At 37.4% G+C, this 27,929-nt stretch overlaps 4 protein-coding genes and 2 long non-coding RNA genes across 9 annotated transcripts; 4 read left to right on the forward strand and 2 right to left on the reverse strand.

The window, feature by feature from the left end:
- Positions 1-21: 21 nt before the first annotated feature.
- Rcd5 (microspherule protein Rcd5) lies at positions 22-2,482 on the reverse strand. The gene is made up of 6 exons (XM_011640353.3): positions 2,338-2,482; positions 1,875-2,244; positions 1,583-1,783; positions 1,055-1,474; positions 747-962; positions 22-643 (listed from the first exon to the last, which is right to left on the reverse strand). Exons 1-6 carry the CDS (start codon positions 2,454-2,456, stop codon positions 554-556), a joined length of 1,416 nt encoding a protein of 471 aa, XP_011638655.1. The 5' UTR covers positions 2,457-2,482; the 3' UTR covers positions 22-553.
- On the forward strand, positions 2,147-3,168 carry LOC148937404 (uncharacterized). Its single transcript, XR_016138338.1, has 2 exons — positions 2,147-2,287; positions 2,358-3,168. It is a non-coding gene; the product is annotated as an uncharacterized LOC148937404 (long non-coding RNA).
- Positions 3,169-3,782: 614 nt separating this feature from the next.
- Positions 3,783-7,952, forward strand: eIF3j (eukaryotic translation initiation factor 3 subunit J). The gene is made up of 6 exons (XM_011640352.3): positions 3,783-3,981; positions 4,103-4,185; positions 4,860-4,973; positions 5,061-5,199; positions 6,393-6,557; positions 6,652-7,952. Exons 1-6 carry the CDS (start codon positions 3,966-3,968, stop codon positions 6,843-6,845), a joined length of 711 nt encoding a protein of 236 aa, XP_011638654.1. The 5' UTR covers positions 3,783-3,965; the 3' UTR covers positions 6,846-7,952.
- Positions 7,953-8,098: 146 nt separating this feature from the next.
- Positions 8,099-9,780, forward strand: LOC105428192 (RNA demethylase ALKBH7, mitochondrial). The gene is made up of 5 exons (XM_011640348.3): positions 8,099-8,308; positions 8,390-8,763; positions 8,848-9,021; positions 9,345-9,472; positions 9,549-9,780. Exons 2-5 carry the CDS (start codon positions 8,509-8,511, stop codon positions 9,688-9,690), a joined length of 699 nt encoding a protein of 232 aa, XP_011638650.2. The 5' UTR covers positions 8,099-8,308; positions 8,390-8,508; the 3' UTR covers positions 9,691-9,780.
- A 308-nt stretch (positions 9,781-10,088) lies between these two features.
- On the forward strand, positions 10,089-27,800 carry LOC105428193 (mitogen-activated protein kinase kinase kinase 10). 4 transcript variants are annotated; one of them, XM_025218506.2, is made up of 16 exons: positions 10,130-10,146; positions 11,039-11,259; positions 11,351-11,585; positions 11,688-11,905; positions 12,040-12,380; positions 12,468-12,648; positions 12,784-12,932; positions 13,040-13,212; positions 13,412-13,432; positions 13,624-13,870; positions 14,021-14,140; positions 14,667-14,870; positions 16,520-16,549; positions 19,521-19,929; positions 20,075-20,419; positions 20,617-27,800. In XM_025218506.2, the coding sequence occupies exons 2-16, from the start codon at positions 11,069-11,071 to the stop codon at positions 21,356-21,358; spliced, it is 3,606 nt and encodes a 1,201-aa protein (XP_025074291.2). In that variant the 5' UTR covers positions 10,130-10,146; positions 11,039-11,068; the 3' UTR covers positions 21,359-27,800. The 4 variants fall into 4 exon arrangements, with proteins under 4 accessions (XP_011638653.2, XP_011638652.2, XP_088928812.1 ...); XM_011640351.2 differs by lacking the exon at positions 14,667-14,870 and having other exon boundaries at positions 10,089-11,259; XM_011640350.2 differs by lacking the exon at positions 13,412-13,432 and having other exon boundaries at positions 10,089-11,259.
- LOC148937405 (uncharacterized) lies at positions 17,473-20,193 on the reverse strand. The gene is made up of 2 exons (XR_016138347.1): positions 20,052-20,193; positions 17,473-19,934 (listed from the first exon to the last, which is right to left on the reverse strand). It is a non-coding gene; the product is annotated as an uncharacterized LOC148937405 (long non-coding RNA).
- Positions 27,801-27,929: the final 129 nt, after the last annotated feature.

Consider the following 27,929-nt stretch of genomic DNA (forward strand, 5'->3'; position numbering starts at 1 on the left):
AAACATGGAAAAATGTCTAAATCTGCGCAATTGTTTTTATTACAGAGATACACAGAGATAGTTGTGATAATTTATAATTTATATTAAAGTTTATATACAGCACATGTCTATGCATAGTATTATTGTTTGTTTTTAACATTAAACAAAGTTATTAATTTGGAATACTACCATTGAGAAAATGTAAATTAAGTCAAAAACATTATTTGCACATGTAACAACAAAAATAGGAGAATCTATTGTCTATCCAAAGAGAGAATATACATGTAAATTATATTTTTAAGGTATATTATGAAAAAGGCTCATGAAATAGATATTATCAAATTCGTTTAGCAAACTCTAAAAGATATAAATTTATCTCATAAAAAAATACACATTTCACAGATTAATTGTAAATTAGAAGGTATCATATACAGCAAATGAAGATCTATGCATTACAAAGTATATATTTGCTATTTTCAAATGTAAAAAGTAGATTATGTTTAAGAAAATTATTTTACTAGTTACATTATAAACTACGACACTTAATATTGTCCCTTATCTTTTTGGATATTCCTCAAGGATTTAAATTCAATTTGACAGCTTCTTGTCGTATCACAGAAATGAGTTCCTGATTTATTAAAAATGTAAATCTCAGACTCGCAATCTGTAACATAAAGAAAAATTGCAATTCATAATCAAAAAGACAATGTACAATTTGAGAAAAACTATATAAATTAACTGTATGTTTTTCAATTTATCATAATTACCTCGATTACGCTATTGTTATTCAATTTCATTTTATTGCCAGCCAAAATTGGTCTGCTATCCACAAAGATCGGCCGTTTCCCTTCGGATGATAAAAAGAAATCTCCATTATTTCGTAAACGGATGGTACCTTGTCGACGTGAAACTTTCCATGCTGGACCTTCCAGACTAAGATCCACATCGACAGTATGATCCTTTGTGGAACGTCCTACGCTTATCTGAACAAAAATGCAGAAAGAAGTGAAATCTTACAAAAAGTAATAATTTATATTATATATAAATAAGTAATCATTCCACGTTTGCTTCTTACCTCTCTAGATCTCATGAGATATCGGACAAGCCTTCCTCGTAAAATAGCTAACGTTTGATTATCAAATTCTGGGGGATTGGCGCCTGTTACGCTGTCCACAAGCACTTGCCATCTGCCAAGCTCATTTTCCAAAACTTTAATTTCTCTCTTATTCTTTCTGTCTGCCGTTGCCAGTTCAGAATCTACTAATTCATCCTTTGGTTCCATCAGTTCGGTATCATTGATCATATCCTCAGCGTCTGAAAAGCTCAACACGTGTTCACCTCGCGGTAAACTTTGCACAGTCTGATCTGGTAATAGATGATATTGTTTCATCAACTGCCAATGGCTATGTAATGCTTTCGCAGTTCTAGCTGGATAAAATGTATGCGCATTTGCTTCAAGCAATTCTTGAAATACTTCCAATGTTGGTTGAGATGTCTGGCAAAATGAAATAAAAAATTATGGATTTATAATAACGCAGTCATTTAAAAAGATTAAAAATCAGTAACTAATTTGTACAACGGATTTTAATTTAATAACACCCACCGATTTAATAGTGCCCAATAGATCCTCCTCTGCTTTGCTATACAAAGTTCTTGCTTGAATACTGGCTATTAATTCGGGATGCAAATTGCGCATAGCTTGTACAGCTACACGTGAAACTGCACTGTCATACAACAATGCATACCATCTTTGCTGTATTTCCTGTAGTGTAAAGCGACAGGAAAATTTTGTTCCTCGGTGAACCTTAAACAATCACAATATTAAAAATATATTATCTTCTCTCTTATTGATATTATCAAAGAAGATAAAATCAAAATAAAGCTTAATTACATACCATTCTTAGATCGTTTGTTTGTTGTACTCCAGTAATTAATGCCAAATCATCGGCAGGTTTCCATCTTCCAAGATCTTTGGTAGCATTTATAGAATGAGAATGATTTTTACTTTTTTTGTTCTTTCGCCCAGGATTCGAACCGCTCGGCCTACTAGGTCTACGATTGCATCTATCTGATTGTGCCAAGGTGGTTGGTATTGGTATCGGTGTAGGTAACGTTTGTGTGGGCAAAACATCCATGGGACTGGAAGTTACTGAAATCGTCCGCGATTTTGACGTCGACTTGGCGCTCGTCGTAGGTGGTTGCAGATTGAACGTCGTTTCCACGACCTCATCGTCAAACTTCTTGCGTTTTATCGTGCGCGAGGAGCTTCAAGAAAAAAGAAATGTCATGGGATATCACAGCGATAAAGGTATTACACTTACAGCAAATTTAAAGATTAATGAACTATGTGATATCTACCTTCTTCGTTTCGTCGATAGAGCATCCAGAGCAGACGATCCTAAAGGGATATTCAGAAACCCGTCCGTACTGTGAGAGAGTCCACTGTGGTTGAGGCCAGTCGGAGTTGACATTTCCATTGTTTAACCGAGCGAACGCAGAAACCATCAAAACATAATATGCAATCGATCGCTCTTGAAGGATCTTGAAATCTTCGAACAAATCTGCGGACGAGTATTCTGATTATTATTAAACTCACGTATAAATATCCGAGTCAAAACATCAACACCAAGCACAACACTTTGACATGAAGTGAATCGTAGAAAGTCGGAGTTAGAGACGCGAGCGCGTGATGACAAACACTCGATTCGGCGTTGTGAATCGATTCCCGAGTAATCGATATAGAGAGAGACGTGACGTCATTCGATTCAATTAATCGCAAGATTTTTAAACGCTTTCTACAAGGAAGTTTGAAAGCGATCATGCCCGCATTTTAGCTGGAATCCATTCATTAGCACCTCTGTGTGCTAATAAATACGCACAAAATACGCACATTGAATTACACAATCATGACTATATATTTCCGATGGATAATATTTTATGCGTACGATCTTTGGTTCTAGTCTATGCTGATATTCATGAAGTGTTCATAATACATACTCGTAAAACACGTTTACGTATATATATCAAACAGATTTTAATTGTAAATATATACACATAAGATATTATAAAATTTATTTTTACTTATAATTTAATTTGCTTATAAATTAAAAGATTTATTTTAATAACCTGTTGCCAATAAATTGGAAATGTAATTAAATAATTTAATTAAATGTTATTAAATAATTTTAATTTTAAACTGTTTTTTTATCAAAATCCTTAAATAAAATATCATTTTTGTTAACATTTAAAAAAATAATGATAAAGCTAATATTAAAAAATAATTGTAGAAATAATTATTATTATAAAAAGTAAATTAATTCAAGATTAAAGTTAATTTATATTGGTAGAAATGAACATCGGTCATACTTGAACATACTTTCATGTGATCATTAAAAGAATATCGATATCATCATTATTAATATAAATTTTTCATAAATATTAAACAATTAAATTGTTCCTTTTTCCTAATGTCTGTTAGTTTTAACCTCAATTTAATTCATTTTTTTAATTTCTGAAATTAAAAAAAGATAAAAAAATAAATTAAATTAAAGTTAAGCTATAGACTAACTTTAATCTCATTTTAACTTATTTTTTATGGATACATCGATATCAGTGCGACATCAATGCATCCGACAAGAGAGAAAAAGAGAAAGAAAGAGAGAAAGAGAAGAAAGAAAAATGCGAGGATTAAAGGGTCTAACCTCGGTTCTAAAACATGCGATCATTTCTGCCGTCGCTCGTTCATTGCCACTTTTCGCGAACCGTTCGAAAAAGGGCGGAGAGATCGTTCTCGTGATCGCTCTCGATCGGTCGCCGCGCATGCGCAGCCGGGCCGCACGCGCGAGCGATCGGATCACGCTGGCACGCTGCTTCCTTCGTGCAGTATGGCCCGCTCGATTCCGGTTGTGCTCGTTGTTACCACGTTTGTGCGGCAGGCTCTTCGTTTACCCGCAGGAACGGCACACGGCGAATAATCACCGGCAGCCATGGACGAGGAATGGGGTACGTAGTGAATGCACAGGCGGGCGTCCGCGATCGCCCGCCCGTGCGCCCCGTGAACGGGCGATTTCTTACGAAGGAAGACTGACTTTTAACCTCCATCCTTTTGCTGCGCCTCTTGCAGATGTGGACAACGTCGAGACGAAATTCGACCTCGCGATGAGATCGAATAAGTGGGAGGGCGAGGACGAGGAGGAGGAGGTCAAGGTAAAGCGATCCCCTGGTGCACGGGCGACGCGTGGACCATCCGTCGCAGATTCACACGCGGATCCGCGCACCTAACCTATAATGAACACATGTGTTACTCACACGATGGTCCTCTCGTGTTGTAGCTATTGTCACTTTTTCTCGTAAATTTCTCATTTGCACCTACTTTTTTCGGAAATGATCTGCAATATCTTGCTATTATACATGATCGTATAAAGAGGGAGAATAAAGAAATGTGTTTACATATGTTTTATGATGAGACGTAAGGACAGTGGAATAAGAATTGAAGGACAATTAGTTGTGAATTTTGACAAATGTGTTCCCTAGACACTCACTCATTTGAATAATCGATAAAATATCTACCTCTTTATATTATTTTTTGTACTAGAATTAGGTATACAAAAGAATAAGTAAAATATGTTATTTATAATATTGATTCTTTTGTTTTTTAAGTTTTATCAGCATTAAAAAAATTAAGCATCCCACTGTTAATATAATTTTTTCTGTAGTTGTGATTATGTGAGATGTGTTAAATATCAAAATTTTATTATACGATAACATCTTGTAACAATATTATATTTTGTTTAAATATAATAAAATTATAATCATTTTATTTATCTAATTTAAATAATTATATAAATATAAAATTTATATAAATTAAAATAATCTAACAGGATAGTTGGGAAGATGTGGAAGAAGAAAAGAAGGATGTAGAGAAACCAGCAGAGGTTCCAAAAGCAAAGCCAAAACCTAAAAAAGCACTAGCTGAAAGAATTGAAGAACGTGAGGTTCGTCTTAAACTGCTTAAACTGCAATACTATTTGTATTTTGTATCGTTTTACTCATATGCATATGTAAAATTTATTAAATTGCAGAAGAAGGCAAGGGAGGAAGCTGAGAGAAAAGCGAAAGAAAAAGAGGAGGCGCTCACACCTGAAGAAAGGCGAGCCGAAATGTTAAGGCGTCAGAGGTTGCAAGAGGAGGCTGATCTACGACTGGCGATGGAAACTTTCGGTTTGTCGACTCTAGTAGATTTTAGTGATCGTAAACCACATAAAAGAGATAAAAAATGATTTTTTTAACGAATGATCTGACTGTTTTATATTGTGAAAGGATAGCTTTTTATTTCTAACATGAGAATTATAATCTGCCATTTAGACTTCTATCTTTCTTCTATCTTTCTATTTTATTAAATATCAGACGTTTCATTTGACGAAAAGAAGTCTTTTAATAACATACTTTTTTTAAAATCTATTTATACATTGTAAACACATTATCATTGTAATATTAGTTGTATTGAAAGATTTACATTCTGTCTAAATATGCATGGGATGACATATAAGCATTTGTGCTTTGTGAAAATGAGTTATTATTTTTATATAAATGTGATTGAACAGTTAAAAAATTATTAATATTAAACTAACTACTCTAATTGCGATAGTGACACGCACAACGAAATTGTTATGTGCATTAAAACGTACAGTATTATATAAAAGAGAAGGGACAAGAAATGCAACATATAAATACATACACATACGCATGGAACACATACGTCTTTATTAATATTTTTATTAACATTAATTTAAGATGGTGGCATAATAATTTTACATAATTGTATTATAGCCACGCTGTTTTTATAATCGATTTAGTAAGAACAAACAGGGGCAGACAGACAGAAAGAGAATATATATACAATCATTCAAACTTATTACAAGCTCTATATTTAAATTTATTACTGATGTTGTTGTATTTTAATAAAAAGTTGCTATTCTATGCAATCTGTTGTGTTTACATCAGTTTTTGTAACCTTTTCTCTCATCTGTTATCTGTCTCCTGTACCGTTCCTAATTGATTCTTGATGCACTTGTAATGTAGACTGGGATATACAAAATCTGTCAAGTACAACGTAAGTTAAATATATAAAACTACTTATTATATTAACTTTATCTTTCAAGAATGCAATATCCAATTACAAAATAGTAAACATTTCTCTTGAATTTTCTTATTATTCATTATGTACTTTATTTTTATTTATTACAATGAAACAGTTTCATAAAATATGCTTAATAAATTTAACGCACATTAAAGTAATTTAAAATCATAAAATAATTCTAATTAATATAATATTTGAAAGATGTGTGTCCATAGTATGTGTCCATGTGTGTTTGTGTATATATGTAATGTTATATGATAATTTTATATTACAGGTGTACCAGAAACACCAAGTGAATCGCTCGATACTATGGTACCCGACACGAAAGAAGATTTCGAGCGATTTGGTACAGCGCTATCGCAAAAAATTAATCAATTTAATAAACATGCAGAGTTTCCACCGTTTGCAGAAGAACTTATAAAATCCATTGCCCTTAATTGTTAGTATATTTCTTAACTATTGATATTTTAATGAATAATATCTATTCATTTTAACAAATTAATTTTATATTTGGAAATATTTATTTGTTTCAGTATCATCAAATTACTTGAAAAAAGTGAAAACTCTAGTTGATAATTTACTTATCGAAAAGCAAAAGATGGAAAAGGGCGAGAAGGCGAAAAAGAATAAGGGGAAAGGAAAGGCCAAGCTCAAAATCGAGGGTGACAACACCCTACTGAGCGAATATGGTGATTATGTATATGACGAGTATGACGATTTTATGTAGCGACTTTTCACGTATTCATACATTCTAGTCGCCTAAATACACGCAGAAGAATGTTAATTTGCAGAATTTATACAGAAACTTTATATTTGTATTTTCTGCATATTGAATTGTAACCAAAATGTACAACAGTTTAATCTATAATCCATAATATCATTCACACCTAACAAGATGAAGAAATAGAAGTGAAAACTAGCATTATTATAATATTATCGGCGAAAATGCTTAAAAGAAAAAAATAACAAACATTCTCCGATAGCTGCGTGACGACATTCGCACACAGTTACTCAGAACGATTGAAGATTTTATGACTTACTGTTGAGTTTTGTCGGATTTTTATCCGCGCGCGCGTCCTATATCGTTATCAGATTTTCAATTTGCTGTTATAACATCGGTAACCAGATTTTAGCTTGAAAACATTGAAAATATCATGCGATGTACGCGTGATTCTAACTTATTGATTGTGCATATACATTAACATCGGGCAGCAAAGGGTAGAATTATTATGTCTTTGAGTTGTGGCTGTATCTTGAACTGTTAAGACAAAAAAAAAAGGGAAGAAACTTTCCTCATCTTTACATAGCTGCGCCACTGCAGATTAAATCGTGTAATTATATTGTGGAAGTTTTATATAACACAGCTTATATATTCATATGCATACACGTACTTTTATTGAAGATCGATTAGAAGTTGGTTTTGAAAAGAGTATATTCCTAAATAAAGGTTGATTATAAATTATACGTCCTTCATTCTTTGTTCAGTATCAATTGATTGTACATTTTGCGGAATGTCTCTTGTATTTCGTTTTGATTGCGTTTTCACTTGTAAATGATATCTTTCGGCTGTTGTTGATAAAAAAAAAAAATTATGCGTTGCAATACACGCAGGAGGAATACAAGTGATGTGTTGGGGTACCGCGAAAAAATAATATTCGTACATCATGTAACGACGCAGCATTAAATATCTTAATATGATCAAAAAAAAAAAAAAAGAAACTATTTTCGAGACTGAGTGAACCACATGAATGGTTCCTGAGTTCTCTTAGATTATTACAGATATTTACTGCTGCGCAAAGATTAATACTGATTTAATAAAACATCATTCACTTGATTTCTTGTTTTTGATATCTTGCAGTCTGTAAGACAAATTCTTAAGACTTCCTTTATTCACATTTGATAATTTCCTTCATTTTGTTTCCCACATTTCGCGCTTTTCATCCAGTTCTGGTTCCAACTTGAGCATTAAATTGGACGACCTCTCAATTGATAAGAGAAGCGTAGACGCCCGTTCATCTGTCCATTCTTAACATAAATTCGCATATACATACACACGTATATAGATAGACTGGTTAAAGATAACCTATATCTATGACGAGCTTTCCTTTGCTCGCGACGGAGCAAAGAAGTTTAAGAGCTTACGATAGTACAATACAGGCATGAAAAGTCAGTAATTATGTATATTTACTGGTGAGTTTATATATATATATATATATTACAAAAAAAAGACAATTGATTTTACAGCAGCATATGTATTTATTTTAATTTTAGATATTGGTTTTGATTAGCAAAGGATGAAATACCAAAGAGCTTTCGAGATAAATGTTTAATAATCTTAAATTTTTTGTATGATTGTTCTAATCATTGTCAAAAAAATCTCAGTTTAGAGAATGGCTATAACTGTGCGATCATTATTTCGCGATGTAAACAGAGCGTTTTGTAACTCTGCCTCCAAGCATGTCGTCAATTCTAACTCGGACAAGAAAGAATCGAATAAAAATGCAATCGAGAATTGGAAAGTGGAACTGTACGATACCATGAAAGTTCTGCCGAATTTTATTACCGAGAAAGAAGAGGATATCTTGGTACAAGAGGTTGATCCTTACATGAAACGGCTACGTTATGAATACTCGCATTGGGATAATGTAAAAATATTAATTTATTTTGTTTTTTATATTTCTATATGTAGATTATTTTGTCTCGAATTGACAATATTTTGATTTTTCTAGGCGATACATGGCTATAGAGAAACTGAATGGAAGAAATGGAGCAAAGATAGTACACAGATTCTTGACAGAGTTCGTAAGGAAGCGTTTCCAGTAGAAGTAACACAACTCTCCCTCGTGCATATATTGGATTTAGCCGCCGAAGGATGGATAAAACCACATATTGATAGTGTCAGGGTAACGTTATTTTCACCTTTTAAACACCACGATGCAATCTAAAGTTAATTTAATTTAATTTAATTTTGATTAATTTGTCTCCTAAACAAATTGTCTGCAACAAATTGATAACAGATTTATTCAGATATTACAACTAATCTGATATTATTTGTATCTACATTAAGCTTGTACTGTTTTATTAACATGGACAGAATTATTAATTTTTTTTTTTTTTAACATGGAAAAGAGAAGCTTAGTTTAAGAATAAAAATTTTGTTTTAAGTGAATTGATTCTGATTGAAGTCATATTTAAATACAAACAACTTTTTCGGAATGTTTTATAGTTCTGTGGAGGCATCATTGCAGGATTAAGTTTGCTAAGCGATAGCGTGATGAAATTAACGATGGAGGGGCACGAAAAAGAATGCGTTGGATACTTCCTGCTGCTAAGAAGATCATTGTACATTATGAGGTTCAATTTATTTCCAATATTTATTTTTCCTCTTATTATAATATGAATGTTTATAATTATTCTTATGTCTCTCTAGTGGCGTCGCGAGGTACAAATACCATCATGAAATCCTCAAGTCTGAGGAATCATACTTCGAGGGACGACACATACCAAAAGGCAGGCGCATCTCTATAATATGCAGAAGCGAAGTTGATCCCGAAATCATTCAGTCTGTTTAATTATAGTGAAGATGTCATATATAGATAATTTTGTAAATAATCCAAATATCCAAATTTTGATCCCATGTAAATAAAAAATTATTAACAAAGTATGTTGCTTAAAATTAACTCATGAGATATATCAACATAGATCTATTTCAGACTGTAATTTACTTTAGGCCACTCGCGCCAATGTTATTTTAGGTTTAAGTAAAACTTAAATATATGTCTGTTTATTTAGAAAGAAAGATAAAGATGAACGATTTATCCGATAGAATCGGATTAAAATGAACCATGTAATTTTTCTCGTTATCGTTTGAACTTCCCGCCACGGTGAACAGTAATCTCGAACAAGATGAGAGATAGCGCTTCCGGCCGAGGTGCGGAGATTTAATCGGCGTAATGCTCCTCTATAGGATCGTCGCTGATCGATGGCGGGGCCGTCGTACGAAACATGGCGTCCGTGAGGTTATTGCTGTGAGTGCTGCTTCGTTTTCTATTGTTAAATGTGGCATCGTCGCGCGGACTGCGGGCTGACGCGGTGCGTCGTGTCCTCGGGGCCGGCGAGGGCGTCTACTTGAACCCCACCGCTATTCGGGTCTTGGGGGCCGCTCGTAGGCGCGGTTATCGGACAACGAAGGGAGACACGGGTCCCGTCAACACAGAGTGGGCGCTTGTGGGTATACACACCCTGACGCGCGGGACTCGCTTGGGATCAAGTTTCGTCACGAGCGTGCCGCGACCTTCACCGTCCGGACCGAGGTCTGCCATCGCGAGCCGCGACCCCACGGCGAGCGTCCTCCAGGTAGGGCGAGCGGGAGCCCCGTGCGCCGCCGCCGCCGCCGTCGCCACCGCCGCTTCCGCCGCGCACGAACACGCACTTCAGAATGCCGGTCTCCCCGTGATGGAATTGTTTTTGTGCACGGGGTGATAGAGACAGGAACCCGGGAGATCGTCCTCTTTCTCTTTCCGTCGCGTGGCCGCCGTCGCGAGAACGCTCGCACGTTCCTCGAGCTTCGATGGGAAACAGCACGGTGGTCACGACGTGCCGTTGCCCGATCTCGTAGTCGCCGTAGCGATCGTCACAATCGACGAGAGCATCCGACGTGAGCGCGGTGTTCCGGGAGCACGGCACCGCACGTCGTCGAGGATGCGCCCAGCGACGGAACGACAACGCTAGTCTATATAGTGCACGATTCCAAATGTATTCCCCCTACCGTATTGGGAAACGGCAAGGTAAACACTAAACAGAGAAATAAAGAGAGAACAGTGAATGACCACCCTGGTGTTTTTACTCACCTCGTCGCGTGAACAAAGTACCGTTGTGTGTGTGTGTGGCGAGAGGAAAAGAGTGTGATTTACGCTACAGAAGAGAGGAGTACGGAGAGTGCTGAGCCATATGCCGCCAGCCGGGCTATCGGCGAGGGGCTTGTCTACCTTGATGGACCACGGACAACCAGATGCTCGTCATCGGAGCGAGCGTTTCCTACTGTATTCAGAGAATGGCTCCTCACATCCTCATAGTCCCAACACGGCCAACTCATCACCACGGTACCAATACAACAGTCGAACCAATAGTCACACCACTAGGTAAGGACTCCAGGTTTCTAGAGTGTCCAATTTCCACAAGCCAATTTCTGCTGACAATTTCTTATGATTTTTAATAATTTCTGTTTTGCAGTTACGGGTCCATATATGGACGCACATCTAGCAACAATATGTCTGATAGCAGTGTTTCTGACACACATAGTGGCGGAACTGCGAGAACTGTCTCTCAACAGACCAGTCCATCTCATGGCACACATTCCTCTTCTCAGTCGCGGCAGGACAACAGCACTACCCTTTTCACAGCCCTCTTTGATTATGTTGCTCAGGGTGAAGATGAATTATCTCTGCAAAGAGGGGAAACTGTTGAGGTGACGTGTTTTCGATGATGTCACATAATTCTCTTGTAATAATGTAATGTGTTTCGTAAGAAACACATGGTTATTACAAGAAACAATTATTTCCTAGAACAGGTTTTGTCCAAGGACGCCAAAATCTCAGGCGATGAGGGATGGTGGACTGGAAAGATTCGTGGAAAGGTGGGAATCTTTCCAGCAAACTTTGTTGCAGAGGCAGAAAGCATCGACCGAGTTTCGTCGGTGATCGATAAAGTCCAACCAATTGAGATCGATTTCGAGGAACTACAATTGGAAGAAGTTATAGGAGTTGGAGGATTTGGAAAAGTGTACAGGTATACATACAAACTAATTAATAAAATGCACAAGAAACTGTCATTATTTTAAAAATGTTTCATAGAAAAAATTTTGTATGAGGGTATATTGATGTCGAAACGTCTCCTTAAATAAATTTGTTTATTTTTTTAAGGGGCTTTTGGAAGAAACGCGAGGTAGCTGTAAAAGCTGCGCGCCAAGATGCGGGCGAGGAACCCAGTGTCACATTAGAAAATGTACGACAGGAAGCGAAATTATTCTGGTTGTTGAAACACGAAAATATTGTACAATTAGAAGGAGTATGTTTAAAGATGCCCAACATGTGTCTTGTGATGGAGTACGCCCGCGGTGGCAGTCTTAATAGAGTTCTTAGTGGCAGAAAAATAAGGCCCGATGTGTTAGTCGATTGGGCGATACAGATCGCAAGAGGGATGGATTATCTTCACAATAAGGCACCCATCAGTCTTATTCACAGGGATCTGAAAAGTTCCAACGGTAAAATGTCTTGATAAGTAGTATTAATTATATCATTTTTAACAAAATTATGTCATTTTTATTCTAAACGATTTTTTTTATCGATAGTATTATTGAGTGAGCCGATTGAAAACGACGACTTCCAATACAAAACTCTAAAGATCACGGACTTTGGTTTGGCAAGGGAAGTGTACAAAACAACACGTATGTCCGCAGCGGGCACATACGCTTGGATGGCTCCGGAAGTTATTAAGAAAAGTACTTTCAGTAAAGCCAGTGATGTATGGAGGTCAGTTCACTTTATAGATTTATTACTTTCATTTGAAAATTTTATTTGAAATATTTGTAGTTATTAAAGAAAGCATATCTTTTCTTGTCATTTATTTGTGTTGATTTTTAAAGTACATGAAATATTTATTGATAGTTACGGTGTGTTGCTGTGGGAACTTTTGACGGGGGAGACACCATACAAGGGTATTGATGCTTTGGCTGTAGCATATGGTGTTGCTGTCAACAAGCTAACTCTACCTATACCATCCACTTGTCCCCAGCCATGGAGGGTTCTTATGGAAGGTAAAAGATTCGTAATATTAATAAAAAAGTTTAAGATATTTCTTTTTTCATATATACGTTCCGGAATGTGAAAAGAGTATAATACCAAAAGTAATTATATTACATAGCTTGTTGGGCATCGGATAGTCATGCTCGACCTGGATTCACGGACATTTTAATAGCCTTAGACGAAGTACGTAATGCATTCGCGGCAACGCCACACGAATCTTTTCACACAATGCAGGAAGATTGGAGACTGGAGATCGAACAAGTTCTGCATGGATTGCGCATGAAGGAAAAGGTACGCGCATATTTGATATTAATTGCTAATTGTTTATATGTTCATATATGAAATCATTTTATAATATAATATCATTTTTATGTGTAAATCATTTTAATTATACCTATTACATTCGAATTTCATATATATGCAATACATATAAATATAAATATTCATAATGAATAATATTTCCAATCGTTATTTTAAATGCTTTGCAAAGGCATGCCGTTCCTTAGAAGAGGTAAGACAAAATAAAAAACGGTTGATTATGATGTTACTATTAGAAAAAAATTATATATTTATTATATTTATCTTACTAATTAAAATTAAATTATTTAATATAAAAAAATTTTTTAATTAGATATGATTGTGATGTTTCAAGTAAATTCAAGTTTTTTTTTAATACGTTTTTTTCTCAATATTATTTATAAGGAGCTGCGCTGTAGAGAAGAAGAACTGACGAAGGCACAGGTACAACAGAGACAGCATGAAGAGAATTTGAGACAGCGGGAACAGGAATTAGCCGCGCGCGAAATAGATCTCTTGGAAAGGGAACTCACCGTAATGATTATTCAGCAACAAAACACGCCTACGCCGAACAAGAGACGTGGCAAATTTAAGAAGTCGCGATTAAAATTAAATAAAAAGGAACCTGGGAGCAATATTAGTGCTCCTTCGGGTAAGAGAACATTTTTTGTTCGATACTACAATATCACACTATTAAAACATCTTATATCTTATTTCCTTCATTTGTACAAAATATTTTCTTAAAATATGTACATTAAAAGTGGTGTATTATGTGGATTAATAACGAAGATGTATTGTTTAGATTTTCGTCACACGATCACCGTTCAACATACAGCTTTAGATCGAGGCAAAGTGAGGAATCCATCGAGGCCCAACAGTCCACCAGGCTCACCTAGTATTCCGAGACTCAGAGCGATCGCATGTGAGTAGTTTTTTATTCGGAAATATCGCTTTCAGTAGTACCGTGATTATGACGATGTACTGTGCAACATGAGTGATTTTACGAGCAAATCGAACGTATTGGAATTGTAATCGGATAATTTTAGTGTAACACTGTTTGTTCGTGGTAGACACTTTGTATTTTTATTCGTGTCTATATTTTACCTTTTTTTTTTTTCGGCATGGTGTGCACAATTATTGTTTTTATATATTTTTTCATTTTACTTTCTATTTTTGCAAAAATCACAATTACTTTGAGCTAATGTATTATTATAGTACATATTTAAATTGCTGAAATTAGTGCACAATAATACCGTTTGATATATATATATATATATATATATATATATATATATATATACACATATATATACATATACACACAGTCGCTTTTCGAAGAGTATATCCGTAAAGAAGCTTTACCTCCGCGCCGTATAAGCGAAGGAGATGAGATGAGTAGTTAGTATCGTAGTGAGTAGCACTTTGTTTCTTTTTCTTTCCCCGTTTAGTACCGGCGGACGGAGTTAAGGGTAAGACTTGGGGACCGTCGACGCTACATCAACGTGAGCGCGGAGCTATTATCACCCAGCCGCCGAATCCCGCCTCCCCTGGCGGCAAACGCTGGTCCCGTTCCGCGCCAGATCTCGAAAAGACACCTCTGCGTACAGCCCTGTTGGCGAACGCGCACCGCTCCCCGCTTCTGCAGGAAATAGGTAACCCTACCACCAGAAAATTGTACTCCTCGGCCAATAACCTGATAGACAATCAGCCAGGATGTAGTAACTATAATGATATGCCGCAAAGCTCGCTCGACATCATGCTGAGCAACGCGTCCTGCGACATAGGCGAGGATTTTGTTATTTTGGACAATGACATATACGAGTCCGTAGTTCTGCATAACAAAAATCCTCCGAACAATCTTAAGACCCATTTCTCGGAAGAGACCTCGATAATCAACGACGATTACCCTATAAAAACGATAGGCCACCGTACGGCCGCAGTCTCGAAAGCCACGTCGCCCAAGTGTCAAAAGCCGCTCGAATGGGAACCTTCGTACTCTACGAACTTTGTGCAGAACGTAGCATCCACTCTGGTGGGTACCGCGAAGCGGGTCAAGAGTAAGAAGCGTGACAGGAGTAAATCAAAGGAGTCAAAGCGCCGGGACAGTTCGGAATCGCGGCTGGCGTCCCTGGCCGATTTCTTCCGGTCGCCGTCCGGCTCGCGTAAGAGTTCCCTGAATTCACCGCGTAGCGGCGAGAGAAAGAATTCGGTAACCATTAAAATTAATGATTACGACGGCCTGGAGTCGAGCCCCGAGAATTCTATCGGCGGCAAAACCCAGCAATCCCAGCACAAGTCGCGCATTTCCAAGAGCCCACTGCGGGTGTTGAACAAGATGAAAACGTGGGGCAGCCGGGACGCGCTCGACGACAAAACCGCCGCGGTTAAAGTGGAGTACAGCGTCCTGGAAAATATCATATCCATCCCGCAACTGAACCGTCGCGATTCGAGTGAGCAGACAGGCTCGAACGCCGGGGTTTCGGTGCCCAGATTTCTCGCGGCGAACTCGCGCGAAGGGATAGACTTCGAGAGCCTCGAGTCGGAATTGTGCAATTTCGACTCGGAGCACTCAAACGACAGCTCGAGATCGAAGAGCTCGTTGGGACCGTATCACGAGACGGTCGGCTCCAGGCACAAAAGATCGCCGATCGCCTTCGAGCTGGACGCGTCATCCGCAAAACCGGTCACCGTCGCCGCGTATTGTTCAGATCACGGCATCGAGATGAATTCCTTTTTGCATCACAAGTCCAGAAGTAACGAGTACTTGCGCAGCTGCGATGGCGATAGCGGTCGTCTCCAAGAGGGTAACGACCACCAGAGCCCGCGTGCCAATTACAGTCCAAAGAGAAGTCTGCCCGCGTCTCCCCCGGATCTCGTCAGTCTCTGTCGCACAGCCTCCGAGGATACCGACTTCGCGTCTAAGAATTTCGCTGGCGAACAATTCCCGAGAAAGGGCGACAAGCAGTAGTGTCGCGCGCGCGCGTGCGGCTTCAACGAAACGGATGTACTCCCGCGACTTTTCCTATACAGGGTGTTCCTCGCGCGCTGCGCCGCTCCTCTTTTTAATTCCAAAAATTCGAATTCGATTCCCCTTAGGGACGCGCGATACACGGTGATATCCGATCCGTCAGCGCGAAGAAAGCGCAGCCGATCACGAATGCCCTGTATTCGACGAGAACGCAAGTAGAGCCTGTAGCTCGAAACGCATTTCGATAGCATGCCTTCTTTTCCGCCGCACTTTTCTTTTTACATGGTATTTTGAATGACTTCGTACTGATCGTGTGTTTCTATTCTATCGCAGGCCTCTCTGAGGAAAGCATCTACCACACCCGTAAGTTTTCTCTTCACACAACGATTGTTATGTCGTACTTCACTGGTGTCCTCACCCCCATTCATCCCCATCTCCATCTGTCATCATTAGAACATTAATCTTTTTTTTTTTCTTTTTTTTTTTTTTTTCTTTTTTACCAAGCGACGGTTTGTATTGCGTGTTGTAAAGCGCTAAGGCGAAGATCTCATGTAGACAGTGTCTTTTTACTTTCATAACTAAACGTTTGTAACTGAATCTTATCACGTAGCTTAGTGGTTGATCATATAGTGATAATGCATGTGCACACCGATCGACAATGTCTTTTCTCATTGCTTCCACCAGTTCGTTTTGTGGGCGGCGCAAATCAGATTTGTTCTGGATGATCTGTATACGTGGACTTCTCGTAGACATTCGATCGAGCGACACTCGCATTTTCGCCGCTGTCTCACGTCCATTGTATACTCCCCCTCCCCCTCTCCGATATATTTCTAGCATATATTATTTTATCGGGATGGACTTGGTCTCCTGTGCAGCGCGAACTTATTCAGACTTGCGAAGTTGTTTGGATTAGATTCGGTAAGGGACCAGATTTTAGAAATTTAAGTTTTTTAATCCGCCCCCTCCCCCTCCCCCCGCCTTTTTTTCCTCTCCGCCTGCTCTGTGAAACACGAAGAAACCAGTGCACTCGAGGGCTCAAAGAATTACCCCTCGGAGACGGAATTATCTAAAGTATATTTAAGCGTTAAAAACGTTGATGCAGAGGGCACGAACTTTCTTTTCTTTTCTTTCTTTTGTATCCCCCTCTCCCTCCCCCAACGCGCTATATAATTTACGAATTATTTATCCTAATTTAAGCCGATGTGATACTCGTAGTTCGAGTAAGCTAAAATTTAATAAAAATATTAAAAGGAATATATATTATATATGTATATGTATACACAGTCTTTCTGGTGTTGGTTCTTTTCTGATTATTTATCTGGAAGACATAACATTTCTAACAAGCAGATCTAACAGCCCACTACTACGTGAAAGAGAGTCACACGCTTCGTTCATTACCGCAAAGTTCAACTTTAACGGTAACTGTCTTTACGTTGGAGCGTTGTCAGGTTGTATGTCTGCATAGTCATAATTTTATCGAACGAAACGAAATCAAAATTACATCACATATATATTGTATAGATATATAGAAGAGAGAAAGAAAGAGAGAGAGAGAGAGAGAGAGTGAGAGTGAGAGAAAGATGAAAGCGAGAGAAAGAGAGAAGTATATATTTGTTAACGTAGCCTTTTTTATTTCGTTGCCTTATGTGCATTTAGATCGATTGCAAATTGATTAATTGTTAAACACAACTTCCAGCGAATTGTTCCGTACTATTTGTTATGCCAAACTCTTCCAACGTTTCCGAGAGCAAAGATCTTGCACACATCACATTCGACACACGGAGCCACACGCACACACTTGTATTTAGAAATAGAAAATTTTTTTCAATAAAACCTTTTCAGTTGGACACGTTGAATTTTGTTTTTTCGTTTTGCTGAATTTTTACGCTCGGTCGATGACGATACTCACTTTGTTATATATTTTTTTCTTTATTACAACAGATTATTGGCATAATATACTTTTCTTTTCATTCAGGTTCGTGCACATCTATAGGAATTTTCGACGAGACTACATTTGTTTCTAATAAGATTAACGGATTACATCTGAAATCACATTACTACTGTGTAAAAAGGATTTAACAACGCCGAGAGAGACGGCCGAGCGTAAAAAAACAATCCTTGCATGCTTCCAGTAGGATCCTAACTGTTAACTCCGATTGGGTTTGGTTCCTTTCTCTTCCTCAGGTCCTAAGGCTCGCTAAGGAGTAAATATTACTCGCGTGTTAATTCTGTTACGTTCCATTTTTTTGACAGCTGCGAGAAATAGGAGCCGCAAAACGTCTGATTAAACGCTTCCGCTACGATTAATCCGGCTTCATGTGACTTTGTTCTTAAACTCGTTTTGTTTTGAGTCGATGAGTCGAAAGGGCGAAATGTAAAAGATCTTTGTAAGTAGAAATGTACAGAACGGTGTTTCATGTAGTAGTTTACCGATTTCAATTAATTACAGAATTATCCTAAATAGTGTTTGGAACATCCTGTATTTTAGATGCGAGCACAATGCCTCTCGGATTCTTTTTTTCTCTGGCAACTCTGAATGTTGCACGCATCGCACGAAAAAAATTTATATATAGTATGATAAAGATTAGATAAGAATTGGTAGAAACATTTATTTTTTATGCGTTGAACTTTGCTTCTGTTTGCAAAAATTGGCTAAGTCCAATATCAACATGTAAATTTATAAAAGGTATTTAATGAAATATCTTATAAAGCTTGCATCTTAAACAAATGCATTCGTATTTTATTATTATTATTATTATTATTATTATTATTATTATTATTATTATTATTATAATATTATCTTTGTTGGTTTAGCCGATTTTTAATATGCCTTATATGTTGTACTTAAGTGGGTGCATAACTTTTAACGGTGTTTGTTCTTGCCGCCAGACATGTAGAAGTAGCTGATGCGTGAAGATAATACGTAATATTTTTACATTCTTAATCGCCTGCATGCATGAATAATAATAACGAACAATTAATGAAATACTAAGCGTGCGAAGCGCTACCGTCAGCTGCCCTGTCGCATCGTTAAACGTCAAGTCAAAATTCTCAATTGTAAAATACATCGATATATTAAAAAAAAAAAAGTTAATTATTAGCAGGCAAGGTAAGCAGTATGATTTCCCGAGACCGAGATATGATTTACCGCATTTCAAGAGGAGGAAACGAGAGGAAGCGTTAACGCTTAACGCTTAACAAATGAAACCATTAACTTGTCGATCATCTTTGTAGAACTTCGCTTTAACGACCTTAGTACCCACGCGAGCGGACCACGCGAGTTGCTATGCCTGTCGTCGCCCGAAAAGAAAAACAACGTGACTATCTTTTATAGATTATACAGCATTACCACCCGATCTGTCGGCCGACTGGATCACGTCGGAATATCCACTGAAGCCCGGGCTGACCGGGCCCTACATCATGCCGATGCCTGTACCCATGCCCACCCTCTACAACGGCGAAACGAAAAAACCAAAGCTAAGCATAGTCGAGCTGGTACTGTACAACATTGCGGCGATGCTGGCCGGCGTGGCCACCGGCTACGACGTCAGAATGTCGAACATATCCCCGATACACCCGCGCCTGTATCCCCGGCTGGGCGAGTGCGATGAGGATCAGCCCAGGTGGTGGTTCCAAGCGGACACCGGGTCGAATCGTAACTCCTACCTCGGCGCTGATTACGAGTTCAGCTCGAGCAGCGGCTATCCGCACAATACTTATCACGGACGGGCACACCATTACAGGTAATCTAAAAAGAAGTACACATTTATTATTGGGAAGAAAAAGGAAAAATAATCCAACGAAATGCATATTTAGTTTAGACATGGAGCTATGATTATGATAATGAATGAATATCGATAATTACGAGTCACGCAATTGTCATTGCAGGCCGTTCCTGAGTAGCATGGGTGGCATAGCGCCTGGACTTCCATCCGCGGCGATATCGGACAAGCCGTTGCGCTTCACGGACTCACCACAGCATTACACGAGCAGCACGACGGGCTCCAACGCCCCGACGCCGAGTCCGAGGAGGAAGAGCAGCAGCAGTACCAGCAACGAGGACGCGTACTCGCACGACGCGGGTCGCGTCGATCGTATGGAGAGGGTGCCGACGATATACATGGGCAATGTCGCTCCGTTTCCGGATTATGGACCACCGATGTATACCACCGTCGTACCACCGGAGTACTATCGGCCTCCAGATCCGACGTATTTTATACCTACAGAATATCAGTAAGTGCCGGTGGCAGTAAGATGAATGAATCTTGTTTGATTGATTTCTTCTAGATTGTAGACATACGATCTGAAATCATACGATAGAATCTATCAAAATGATAGCGCGGTTCCAATTTATCTTGAATGATTATCTTATTAAGGATCTTTCGTTCTTATTAATATCTAAGGGTCCTTTAATCCTTTATTCTTTTCAGCGATCGGATGCTCGAGTGCCCCGAGTTCCCGCACGCGTATGACAATCCGAGTAGCATAAACAGTCCAGCCAGGCCAGTGTCCAGGCTTCTACCCTACACGCATCATCGTACCTCGTCGAACGTTTCCAATGCCAGCACGTCGAGTCAGAGCAATGTCAACCCAACGTTCCGGTTGGAGGATGAAGACGACTACGGCGTATACTCGTCGATTACACCGTATTATCAGCGACCCTCGAACGTTATTTCCAATTTAGCGACGACGTATGGCTCAAGCATACTCAATCACGAATACGGCTCACCGATGCTGACTCGCCAGAACTCGCACGATTCCAATTCGAATTCCGGCGAACGGCCGAGTAACCTGGAAGTAGTCACGCGGCTGCGTTCGAGCCTGAAACGATCCAGTTACAATCCGTACAACTCGCCGAGCAAAAGCGTGAGCAAAAACAATTCCGGTTCGGGCACACCGACGAATCCGACGCCGCCGGATTCGCTCACATCCGAGGATTCGAGCTATGTCTCGGCTAAGGATAGTCAGATCTCTATCAGTCGGGTACGCTTCTCCCCGGTGACGTTTGATCGCGACAACGTACCGACACGCGACATCCACAGGGAAACTTTATTAGATATTCCAGTTCATGGTCAGAGTCAGGACGTAACGGTGCCGCTGCAGGCTAACCGTCGACTCAATCGAAGCAGAAAGCCGAGCATCTCGGAGCTTGAGAGGGAGTTCTTGTCATAGCACTGGCTTATTTAAAGCCGCACGGTTCTCCTTCATGTAGGACCGGTTGGATTGAGCGGGTTCATTGATTCTTTATCTATTTATCAATATTTCTAGCAACTGATAGTCCTACGACGGATCTCTTTACGCCTTCGATTATACAATCGCGATTACGAGATCGTTGACCGAAAGAATTTGCAAAATAAATTGCACGTTATCGAAGCACTGCCTCCCGCGGACGATTCTCGATAGTAACAATACACTAATAAGTCTGGGAATTAACATTCCATACAACATGTACAATCCAGCGGAATTCGTATAATGTAGTATAGTAATATGCGATTGGGCGGTTTTTAATTTGATAATGTAACGCTGATATACGTGTCACCTGTAGAAATACATATATATATATATATATATATATATATATATATATATACCACAAGTGACGTGTATATGTGTGTGTATATGTATATGTGATATGGTATTCAAATTGCATATTACTCCGATAAATATTTATCTGCAGAACAAGTGCAACTTTAACTGTTGACAACAGTCTTACGACAGAAGTAAGATGATTTTCTTTTTAACAGTCGACATTTAATTTGCAGATTAATATATTCATATATAGAGTGAGGCGATAATTACTATCCGTATGATATCTTTCCTAAGAAATTTTATATTTAAACATTTTATTTAAAAGGAATCTTTAGATCTTGAAAGTGTTTTAAAAAAAAAAGTCACAATCATACAATGACTCTGCATGCAATTTTTGTTAGACATAGGTTTTTTCTGACTCATAGCTTTTAAGATATCAAACATGGAAATTGCCTCAGTCTGTATAATGATATTGTTGAATAATACGCACTCAAGACTATTATAATGCAATTTGATGTTCTTTGTGGTTTATCTAAACATTCCAGAAACGTTATCGCATTTATATAATCAGCAACTCAATGACATGCGTATATCTAGAACGCTAAGAGGAAAGCAGTGGTCGAGTTTGCGAGAAAAGAGAAAAGAGAAAATTTATCGGGATATGTATGCGTATAGTATGTAATTCCATTACTAGTAATTCCATTACTAGTAAGATTATTAAGGAAAGAACGAAGAGAAAGTGTTCTTTTTTTCAGCTACTGCCGCGTTAGCGACATAACGGCGTATTTCGCTTTTGATATTCGAATGTATCTCAGCGAAACAAAAATTATAAATTGTTTCTCGCATTTAGTAGTTATACGTTAGTGTGTTCCTCGTGACAAAACTTTGGTGATATTCGACTCCGCGCAATATAAAAACATTCCAGAGAGATTTGTTGGAACATAAAAGACCGCGTTCTTGTACGATACAGAATTAACATCTCGTCGGAGTTTGTATTGATATAAGATTAGGCGAGCATCTTTCAATAATTCCGAAGTTACTTTACAAAAAAAATTATTTTAATTATTTTTTATTATTTTAAATCAAGACAAATATCCTCACATATAAGCAAAAAAAACATATAAGCAATTTTCTTAGAAAAAATTTAATCTTGATTTGATTGAATTGATGATTTTATTGATGCAAGATATTCTGATGTAAGTAAAAATATTATAATCTTTATATAGAAGATTTTTAGTCTTAAATGGAGTAAAAATAATACTTGTATCAATACAAATTCATACTTGATTTGATTGAATTGATGATTTTATTGATGCAAGATATTCTGAAGTAAGAATATTATAATCTTTATAGAAGATTTTTAGTCTTAAACGGAGTAAAAATAATACTTGTATCAATCAAATCAATACCAAAATTTAAAAAAAAAATTATATAATATATAATGATATTCTCACATATATATGACTTGATTTTGAAGACTAATTTTTTTTTTGCATTCTCTCAGAATTTGTGATAGAAGCCAACGAAGTGAATGTTGATTCCGCATCGTTTAAACCGGTCTACTTTAGGAAGGGAATAGATTTTCTTTGCGTACTTTTAATTGAATGATGTATTATGCGTTTAAATAATGCGTATTGATGATTTTATCTTAATTTTCTTATCCTAGAAAATACTAACAGCAGTCTCGTGAAAAATTATATAAATTTCGGTACGTCTCGTGACGAATAAGTGACTTGTGCGTTAATAAAATACACATCGGCAGCTCGATTATTGTACATTAATAGAGACGTATTGTTAGACAGATCAATCTGTTCGAGCTGAAGAACAATCATTATATTTATAATCTAATTTTACGTATACTTTTACAAGATACGAAGGACAGCTATGAAGTATTAGTTGTAGTATTATATACTTAACCGAACGTTTCCCGCGATTATGTATTAATCTACAGTATTTCCGACATAATCTCTCTCTTATCGCAATCAGTGTAACTAGTCATTGTAATTGTATCTCAAGTTGTACCATTGTCATTTTGATAGCGATACTATTCATTTTCCTTCATCTGACGCTGAGATCGTTAAATTATATGAAATTCTCTCTTTGCAATTGTACTTTGTGAACGTTACATTTGTTTTCTTTATAGTTTTTGGATTTTTTCGTTTCATTTAAACTCTCATACGCTGACGAGAAGGAAAACGTTGCTGTATCACTGTTAAAATAATGCTTCTGCTCAATGATACGTTCATCGTCGTTCTGTTGCAATGCACAATTGGAGAAATGTACGGTTGAATACATCCACCCAGGTACTTCCACCTCTCGATTACGCAAATCGACACGGACCGTACGCAGGTACGAAACGCTTACGAAGACGCGGATGGCATGTACAGTTTAACAGTTTCGACGTTTACGTGGATTTATATGTGGTATTTATATGTCGTAGGCGACGGACCTGATTAGATAGTCGCGTCTTGCGCAGCGTCTGTTTCGCACGCTTCTTTTTGTACCTTACTACGAAAAACAGTGCGTCTCTTTATAAGCGCGTCTGTAGAAAGTATTCAAAAGCGTGATTCGCGCGCGCGAATGAACGAAGCGCAACATGTGCAGCAGTGCAAAAGCGCGAGATGCGCTCGTTGTGGGATCATCATAGGACGAGGATCCTTCCCGCGCGCGCGAATCCTTGTACATATAGACAAAAAATTAAACGCTGAATTATTATTACTGTTTAAATAGCGATACTACTCATACATTCCTTACACGGCTGACGCGTGTGCCGTACGACATCCACAAAGCTTTTCCGGCGGAATACTGACGGATTTGCCTCGTTGCACCAATAACGAGTATAAGCATTTATATTCGACAGTACGGGGGGGAGGGGGGGTACCGAAACAAGCGTTGAGGGGGTAAGGACGGGGTTTATCCTCCTCCGTGATTGATGTAATTCGGGAGATATTAAAAGGACGCTTGTGTACTCGGTAGTGGCGTTCTTTATGTGCCCTGAATGTATATACGGAGCGAATAATGAATTAGAATGCGATGCACGTTAATCTTAATTTATTGGTATTACGATAATAGGGAACGCTCGAAGTTTAGTTTGAATTTCTTGACTTAATCAAAGTTACTTACATTGTCTCTACGTCGCGATTCGAAGCAATCAAAACGTCTTGTTTGTACTTGTATCGACCTCATAGTAGCGTATAACGAAGTCACGAATTCCTTTATCTTCTTCGTCGTGAAAGCCGCTTTTTGTTTACACTGTATTTCCCCGAATGGCGATCATCAGTATTGTAGGTGTACCCTGTCAGACATACGTGAAAAATGTGTTAGAGGAAAGACAAGTTTCCCATGATGGTTTGATGATCATCGTGGATGATTTGACTCCACCACCGGCGAAATTTCTGTAGAAAGTAATGTAGTACAAAAGATGCATCCAAGTCTTTCTCTGACAGGGAACTATGGACCCATCGAATTGGCGTTCACGCGATGACGGAACTCGCGCTTTTAATCGATCCTTCAATTTTACAAATAAATAACCGGTTATTCCTATTACGGTAATTGTAAATCTTTCTTACAACACATTTAATGTCTTGGGTATGTCTTTCTACGCTGTGCGAAGGTATTTCTGCGGTGCTAATATCACGTACTTAAATAAGTGACACACATAGAAATTCAAAATGCTTCCAAGGTAATCGTGAGAACGAGTGAAAGAGAACATGTTTGACACGGTATGTTAGTGAATGCTGATATTGAAAATAATTGTTTATGTATAAATATATATAAATATATATATATATATATATATACATATGATATAATAATTATATAATTTTTAATTATACGAGAATATGAAATGTTCGCGGCAGCTATTATTGTGTAACGGCGTATCCGTCGCCGACAGTGCTAGTCTAAGCTATATTTATTTTTTATATATATAACAAACACTTTAGCCTAGAGATTAAGGAGATAAGAATCCGATTTTATACTTTATTAGAGAGCATTTACGGAATATGTTTGACTCGTTGGATAGAGAACGTGTGTTCAGAATAATTCTATATATATATAATATATATATATATATATTATATGAGATAAACTACGTTGTATCATATCAAACGCAATCGAGGTCTCTTTATACATATATTTATCAGTATATAGATATATCTCGCTGTAAAAAAACTCAATAAATTTATCATGTATCGTTTGGATGAGATATATTAATAATATATACCAATGACAGTAATTTATTTCTTTTAGATATTTTCTCTTGATATATATATATATATATATATACACACACATACACATATAAATCTAGTTTTTATCAGCAATAAGAGAAATAAATTTCTTCCTTCGAATGATCGGATAATGTTTTCAATATTCGATATTCAATATTGAATTTCTCTTCTTTCTTTTTTATTCCTCTTCTCTGTCATTTGTTGTATTGACACGACGCACCTTGATACACGATAAATTTATCAAATTTGTGCGAGGGAGAGACGTACGAGTGTATGTCAGGATCACAAATGTAATGCGAGAATTCTCTCTAACACCTGGTTTTTACAATAATAATATATGACTCACATTTATGATGTAGCCCTCACTAGTTTAGTTAGATCTAACGAGTGGATATCAAGGCACTGAAATAAAAAAAAAAAAAAGAGAATACTCATCAGTCTCGTGGAACATACGATACAAGATTCCGTTGCTCTCGAACTGCTGTTTCTTATGATATCGCATTTAAAAAAAGTGTAAATATATATACTTTATGACGTAACGGATTGTATCGAGATTGCATGCCGCTTGCGCGAATTAGCAAATTGTATAATAATGACCACGACCAAGACGATTAAGCATATAAACGAATTGTCTAATCCAGTGCTGCGCCAGAATTTGCGCTAGATTTGCTCAGATACAAGACTAGTCTGAAATTGAAAAATTTTTCTCATCAATGCTGAAATTTGAAATTATATTATTAATGTCTTTGTAAAATATTATTATTTTTAATTATATTTTTAATAATTATTAAAAATGAATTATTAAATATGAATATATATAATACATGTAAAATTAAAATTTTATACATATGTTCTACACTTGAAAGACTCGATTTTAGACTAGTCTCGTTCCTAAAATCAATCGTCACGAAAAGTTACAAAGTGAGAAATAGGAAAGGCAATAGACGTAACGTATCGACACGTATTTAAGCAAAATTATAATTACAAATCCTGGGCAGCACTGATCTAATTGATGTACACAACATTTTGCGCTGTGATAGCTCCTATTTGTACGCTTCTGGCGTGTGTAGAAAGTTTTAACGTAATATATTTCATATATAAAGAAAAATATAAAGAAAAATTTGTCAGCACACGGGGCTATCACAGATTGGTATAAATACACACACACACACACACACACACACACACACACACACACACACACACACACACACACACACACACACACACATGTATATACATATATATAATGTATATACATATATATATATATATATATATATATATATATATATATATATATATATATGCGAAATTAAGTTTCTTCTCCGTCAGTATTTCTTTGTAATACATGAGCTGTAAAGGACATAAGAAGTGACAGTAATTCGTCAGAAATTTCGCAGGCAATTTATTTGAGCATGGAGTAACTTTGTAGCTGATAAGTATGTTATAAGCTAACAAGTGCAATGTGTTCCACGTGTATTTAAGTGAGAATATAATGAATCGCTTCGGTATGCGGAATGCGCGCCTTAAAATAAACAAGAAACATTTGCGAAACCCAAAGCTTTCAACGGGAAAATTGTTCAATGTAATATAACTTAACTTTCACAACAGCGATTTCGTGCGAGTTTGGAAAAATCGCATCTTCGATCCGGGAATCGAATTTTTTTTTTAACCGATTCTCTGGGCGGCAATTGTAGATTGCCAAGCACGACGAACGAAATCCCACAGGATCGTTTTTATCTACGAGCAAGGAGAGAAATGATTATTATATAATGGAACGAATGAATATTTCACGACGGATCCCCGAGGACACGATTGTTTAAAAGCGGAAAATATATCGTAACAACATATATTCTTGTCTTCGATTTTTTAATGTGTTATCATTAATCCTATAACGAAGAAATAACGTGATTCAGGAGGCGAAGTGTCTGTATGATGTCTGATCTGCACTAAAAGTTCATGTATTTTTCCAAGTATTG

The sequence above is a fragment of the Pogonomyrmex barbatus genome, unplaced genomic scaffold (assembly GCF_055798465.1).
Source record: "Pogonomyrmex barbatus isolate J1 unplaced genomic scaffold, ASM5579846v1 scaffold14, whole genome shotgun sequence".
Lineage (NCBI taxonomy): Eukaryota > Metazoa > Arthropoda > Insecta > Hymenoptera > Formicidae > Pogonomyrmex > Pogonomyrmex barbatus.

Bases quoted from the DNA above. Each gene is read 5' to 3' on its own strand.
- Rcd5 (XM_011640353.3), bottom strand. From the start codon at position 2,456: ATGGAAATGTCAACTCCGACTGGCCTCAACCACAGTGGACTCTCTCAC. The intron at 963-1,054 runs GTAAGAAGCAAA...ATTTTTGTTCAG, and splicing joins ATCTCATGAGATCTAGAGAG to ATAAGCGTAGGACGTTCCAC. The intron at 644-746 runs GTAATTATGATA...TTTATGTTACAG, and splicing joins ATAACAATAGCGTAATCGAG to ATTGCGAGTCTGAGATTTAC.
- eIF3j (XM_011640352.3), top strand. The intron at 5,200-6,392 runs GTTTGTCGACTC...TTTATATTACAG, and splicing joins ACTGGCGATGGAAACTTTCG to GTGTACCAGAAACACCAAGT. The intron at 6,558-6,651 runs GTTAGTATATTT...TATTTGTTTCAG, and splicing joins AAAATCCATTGCCCTTAATT to TATCATCAAATTACTTGAAA.
- LOC105428192 (XM_011640348.3), top strand. From the start codon at position 8,509: ATGGCTATAACTGTGCGATCATTATTTCGCGATGTAAACAGAGCGTTT. The intron at 8,764-8,847 runs GTAAAAATATTA...TGATTTTTCTAG, and splicing joins AATACTCGCATTGGGATAAT to GCGATACATGGCTATAGAGA. The intron at 9,473-9,548 runs GTTCAATTTATT...ATGTCTCTCTAG, and splicing joins AGATCATTGTACATTATGAG to TGGCGTCGCGAGGTACAAAT.
- LOC105428193 (XM_025218506.2), top strand. From the start codon at position 11,069: ATGCCGCCAGCCGGGCTATCGGCGAGGGGCTTGTCTACCTTGATGGAC. The intron at 12,381-12,467 runs GTAAAATGTCTT...TTTTATCGATAG, and splicing joins GGATCTGAAAAGTTCCAACG to TATTATTGAGTGAGCCGATT. The intron at 14,141-14,666 runs GTGAGTAGTTTT...TTCCCCGTTTAG, and splicing joins GAGACTCAGAGCGATCGCAT to TACCGGCGGACGGAGTTAAG.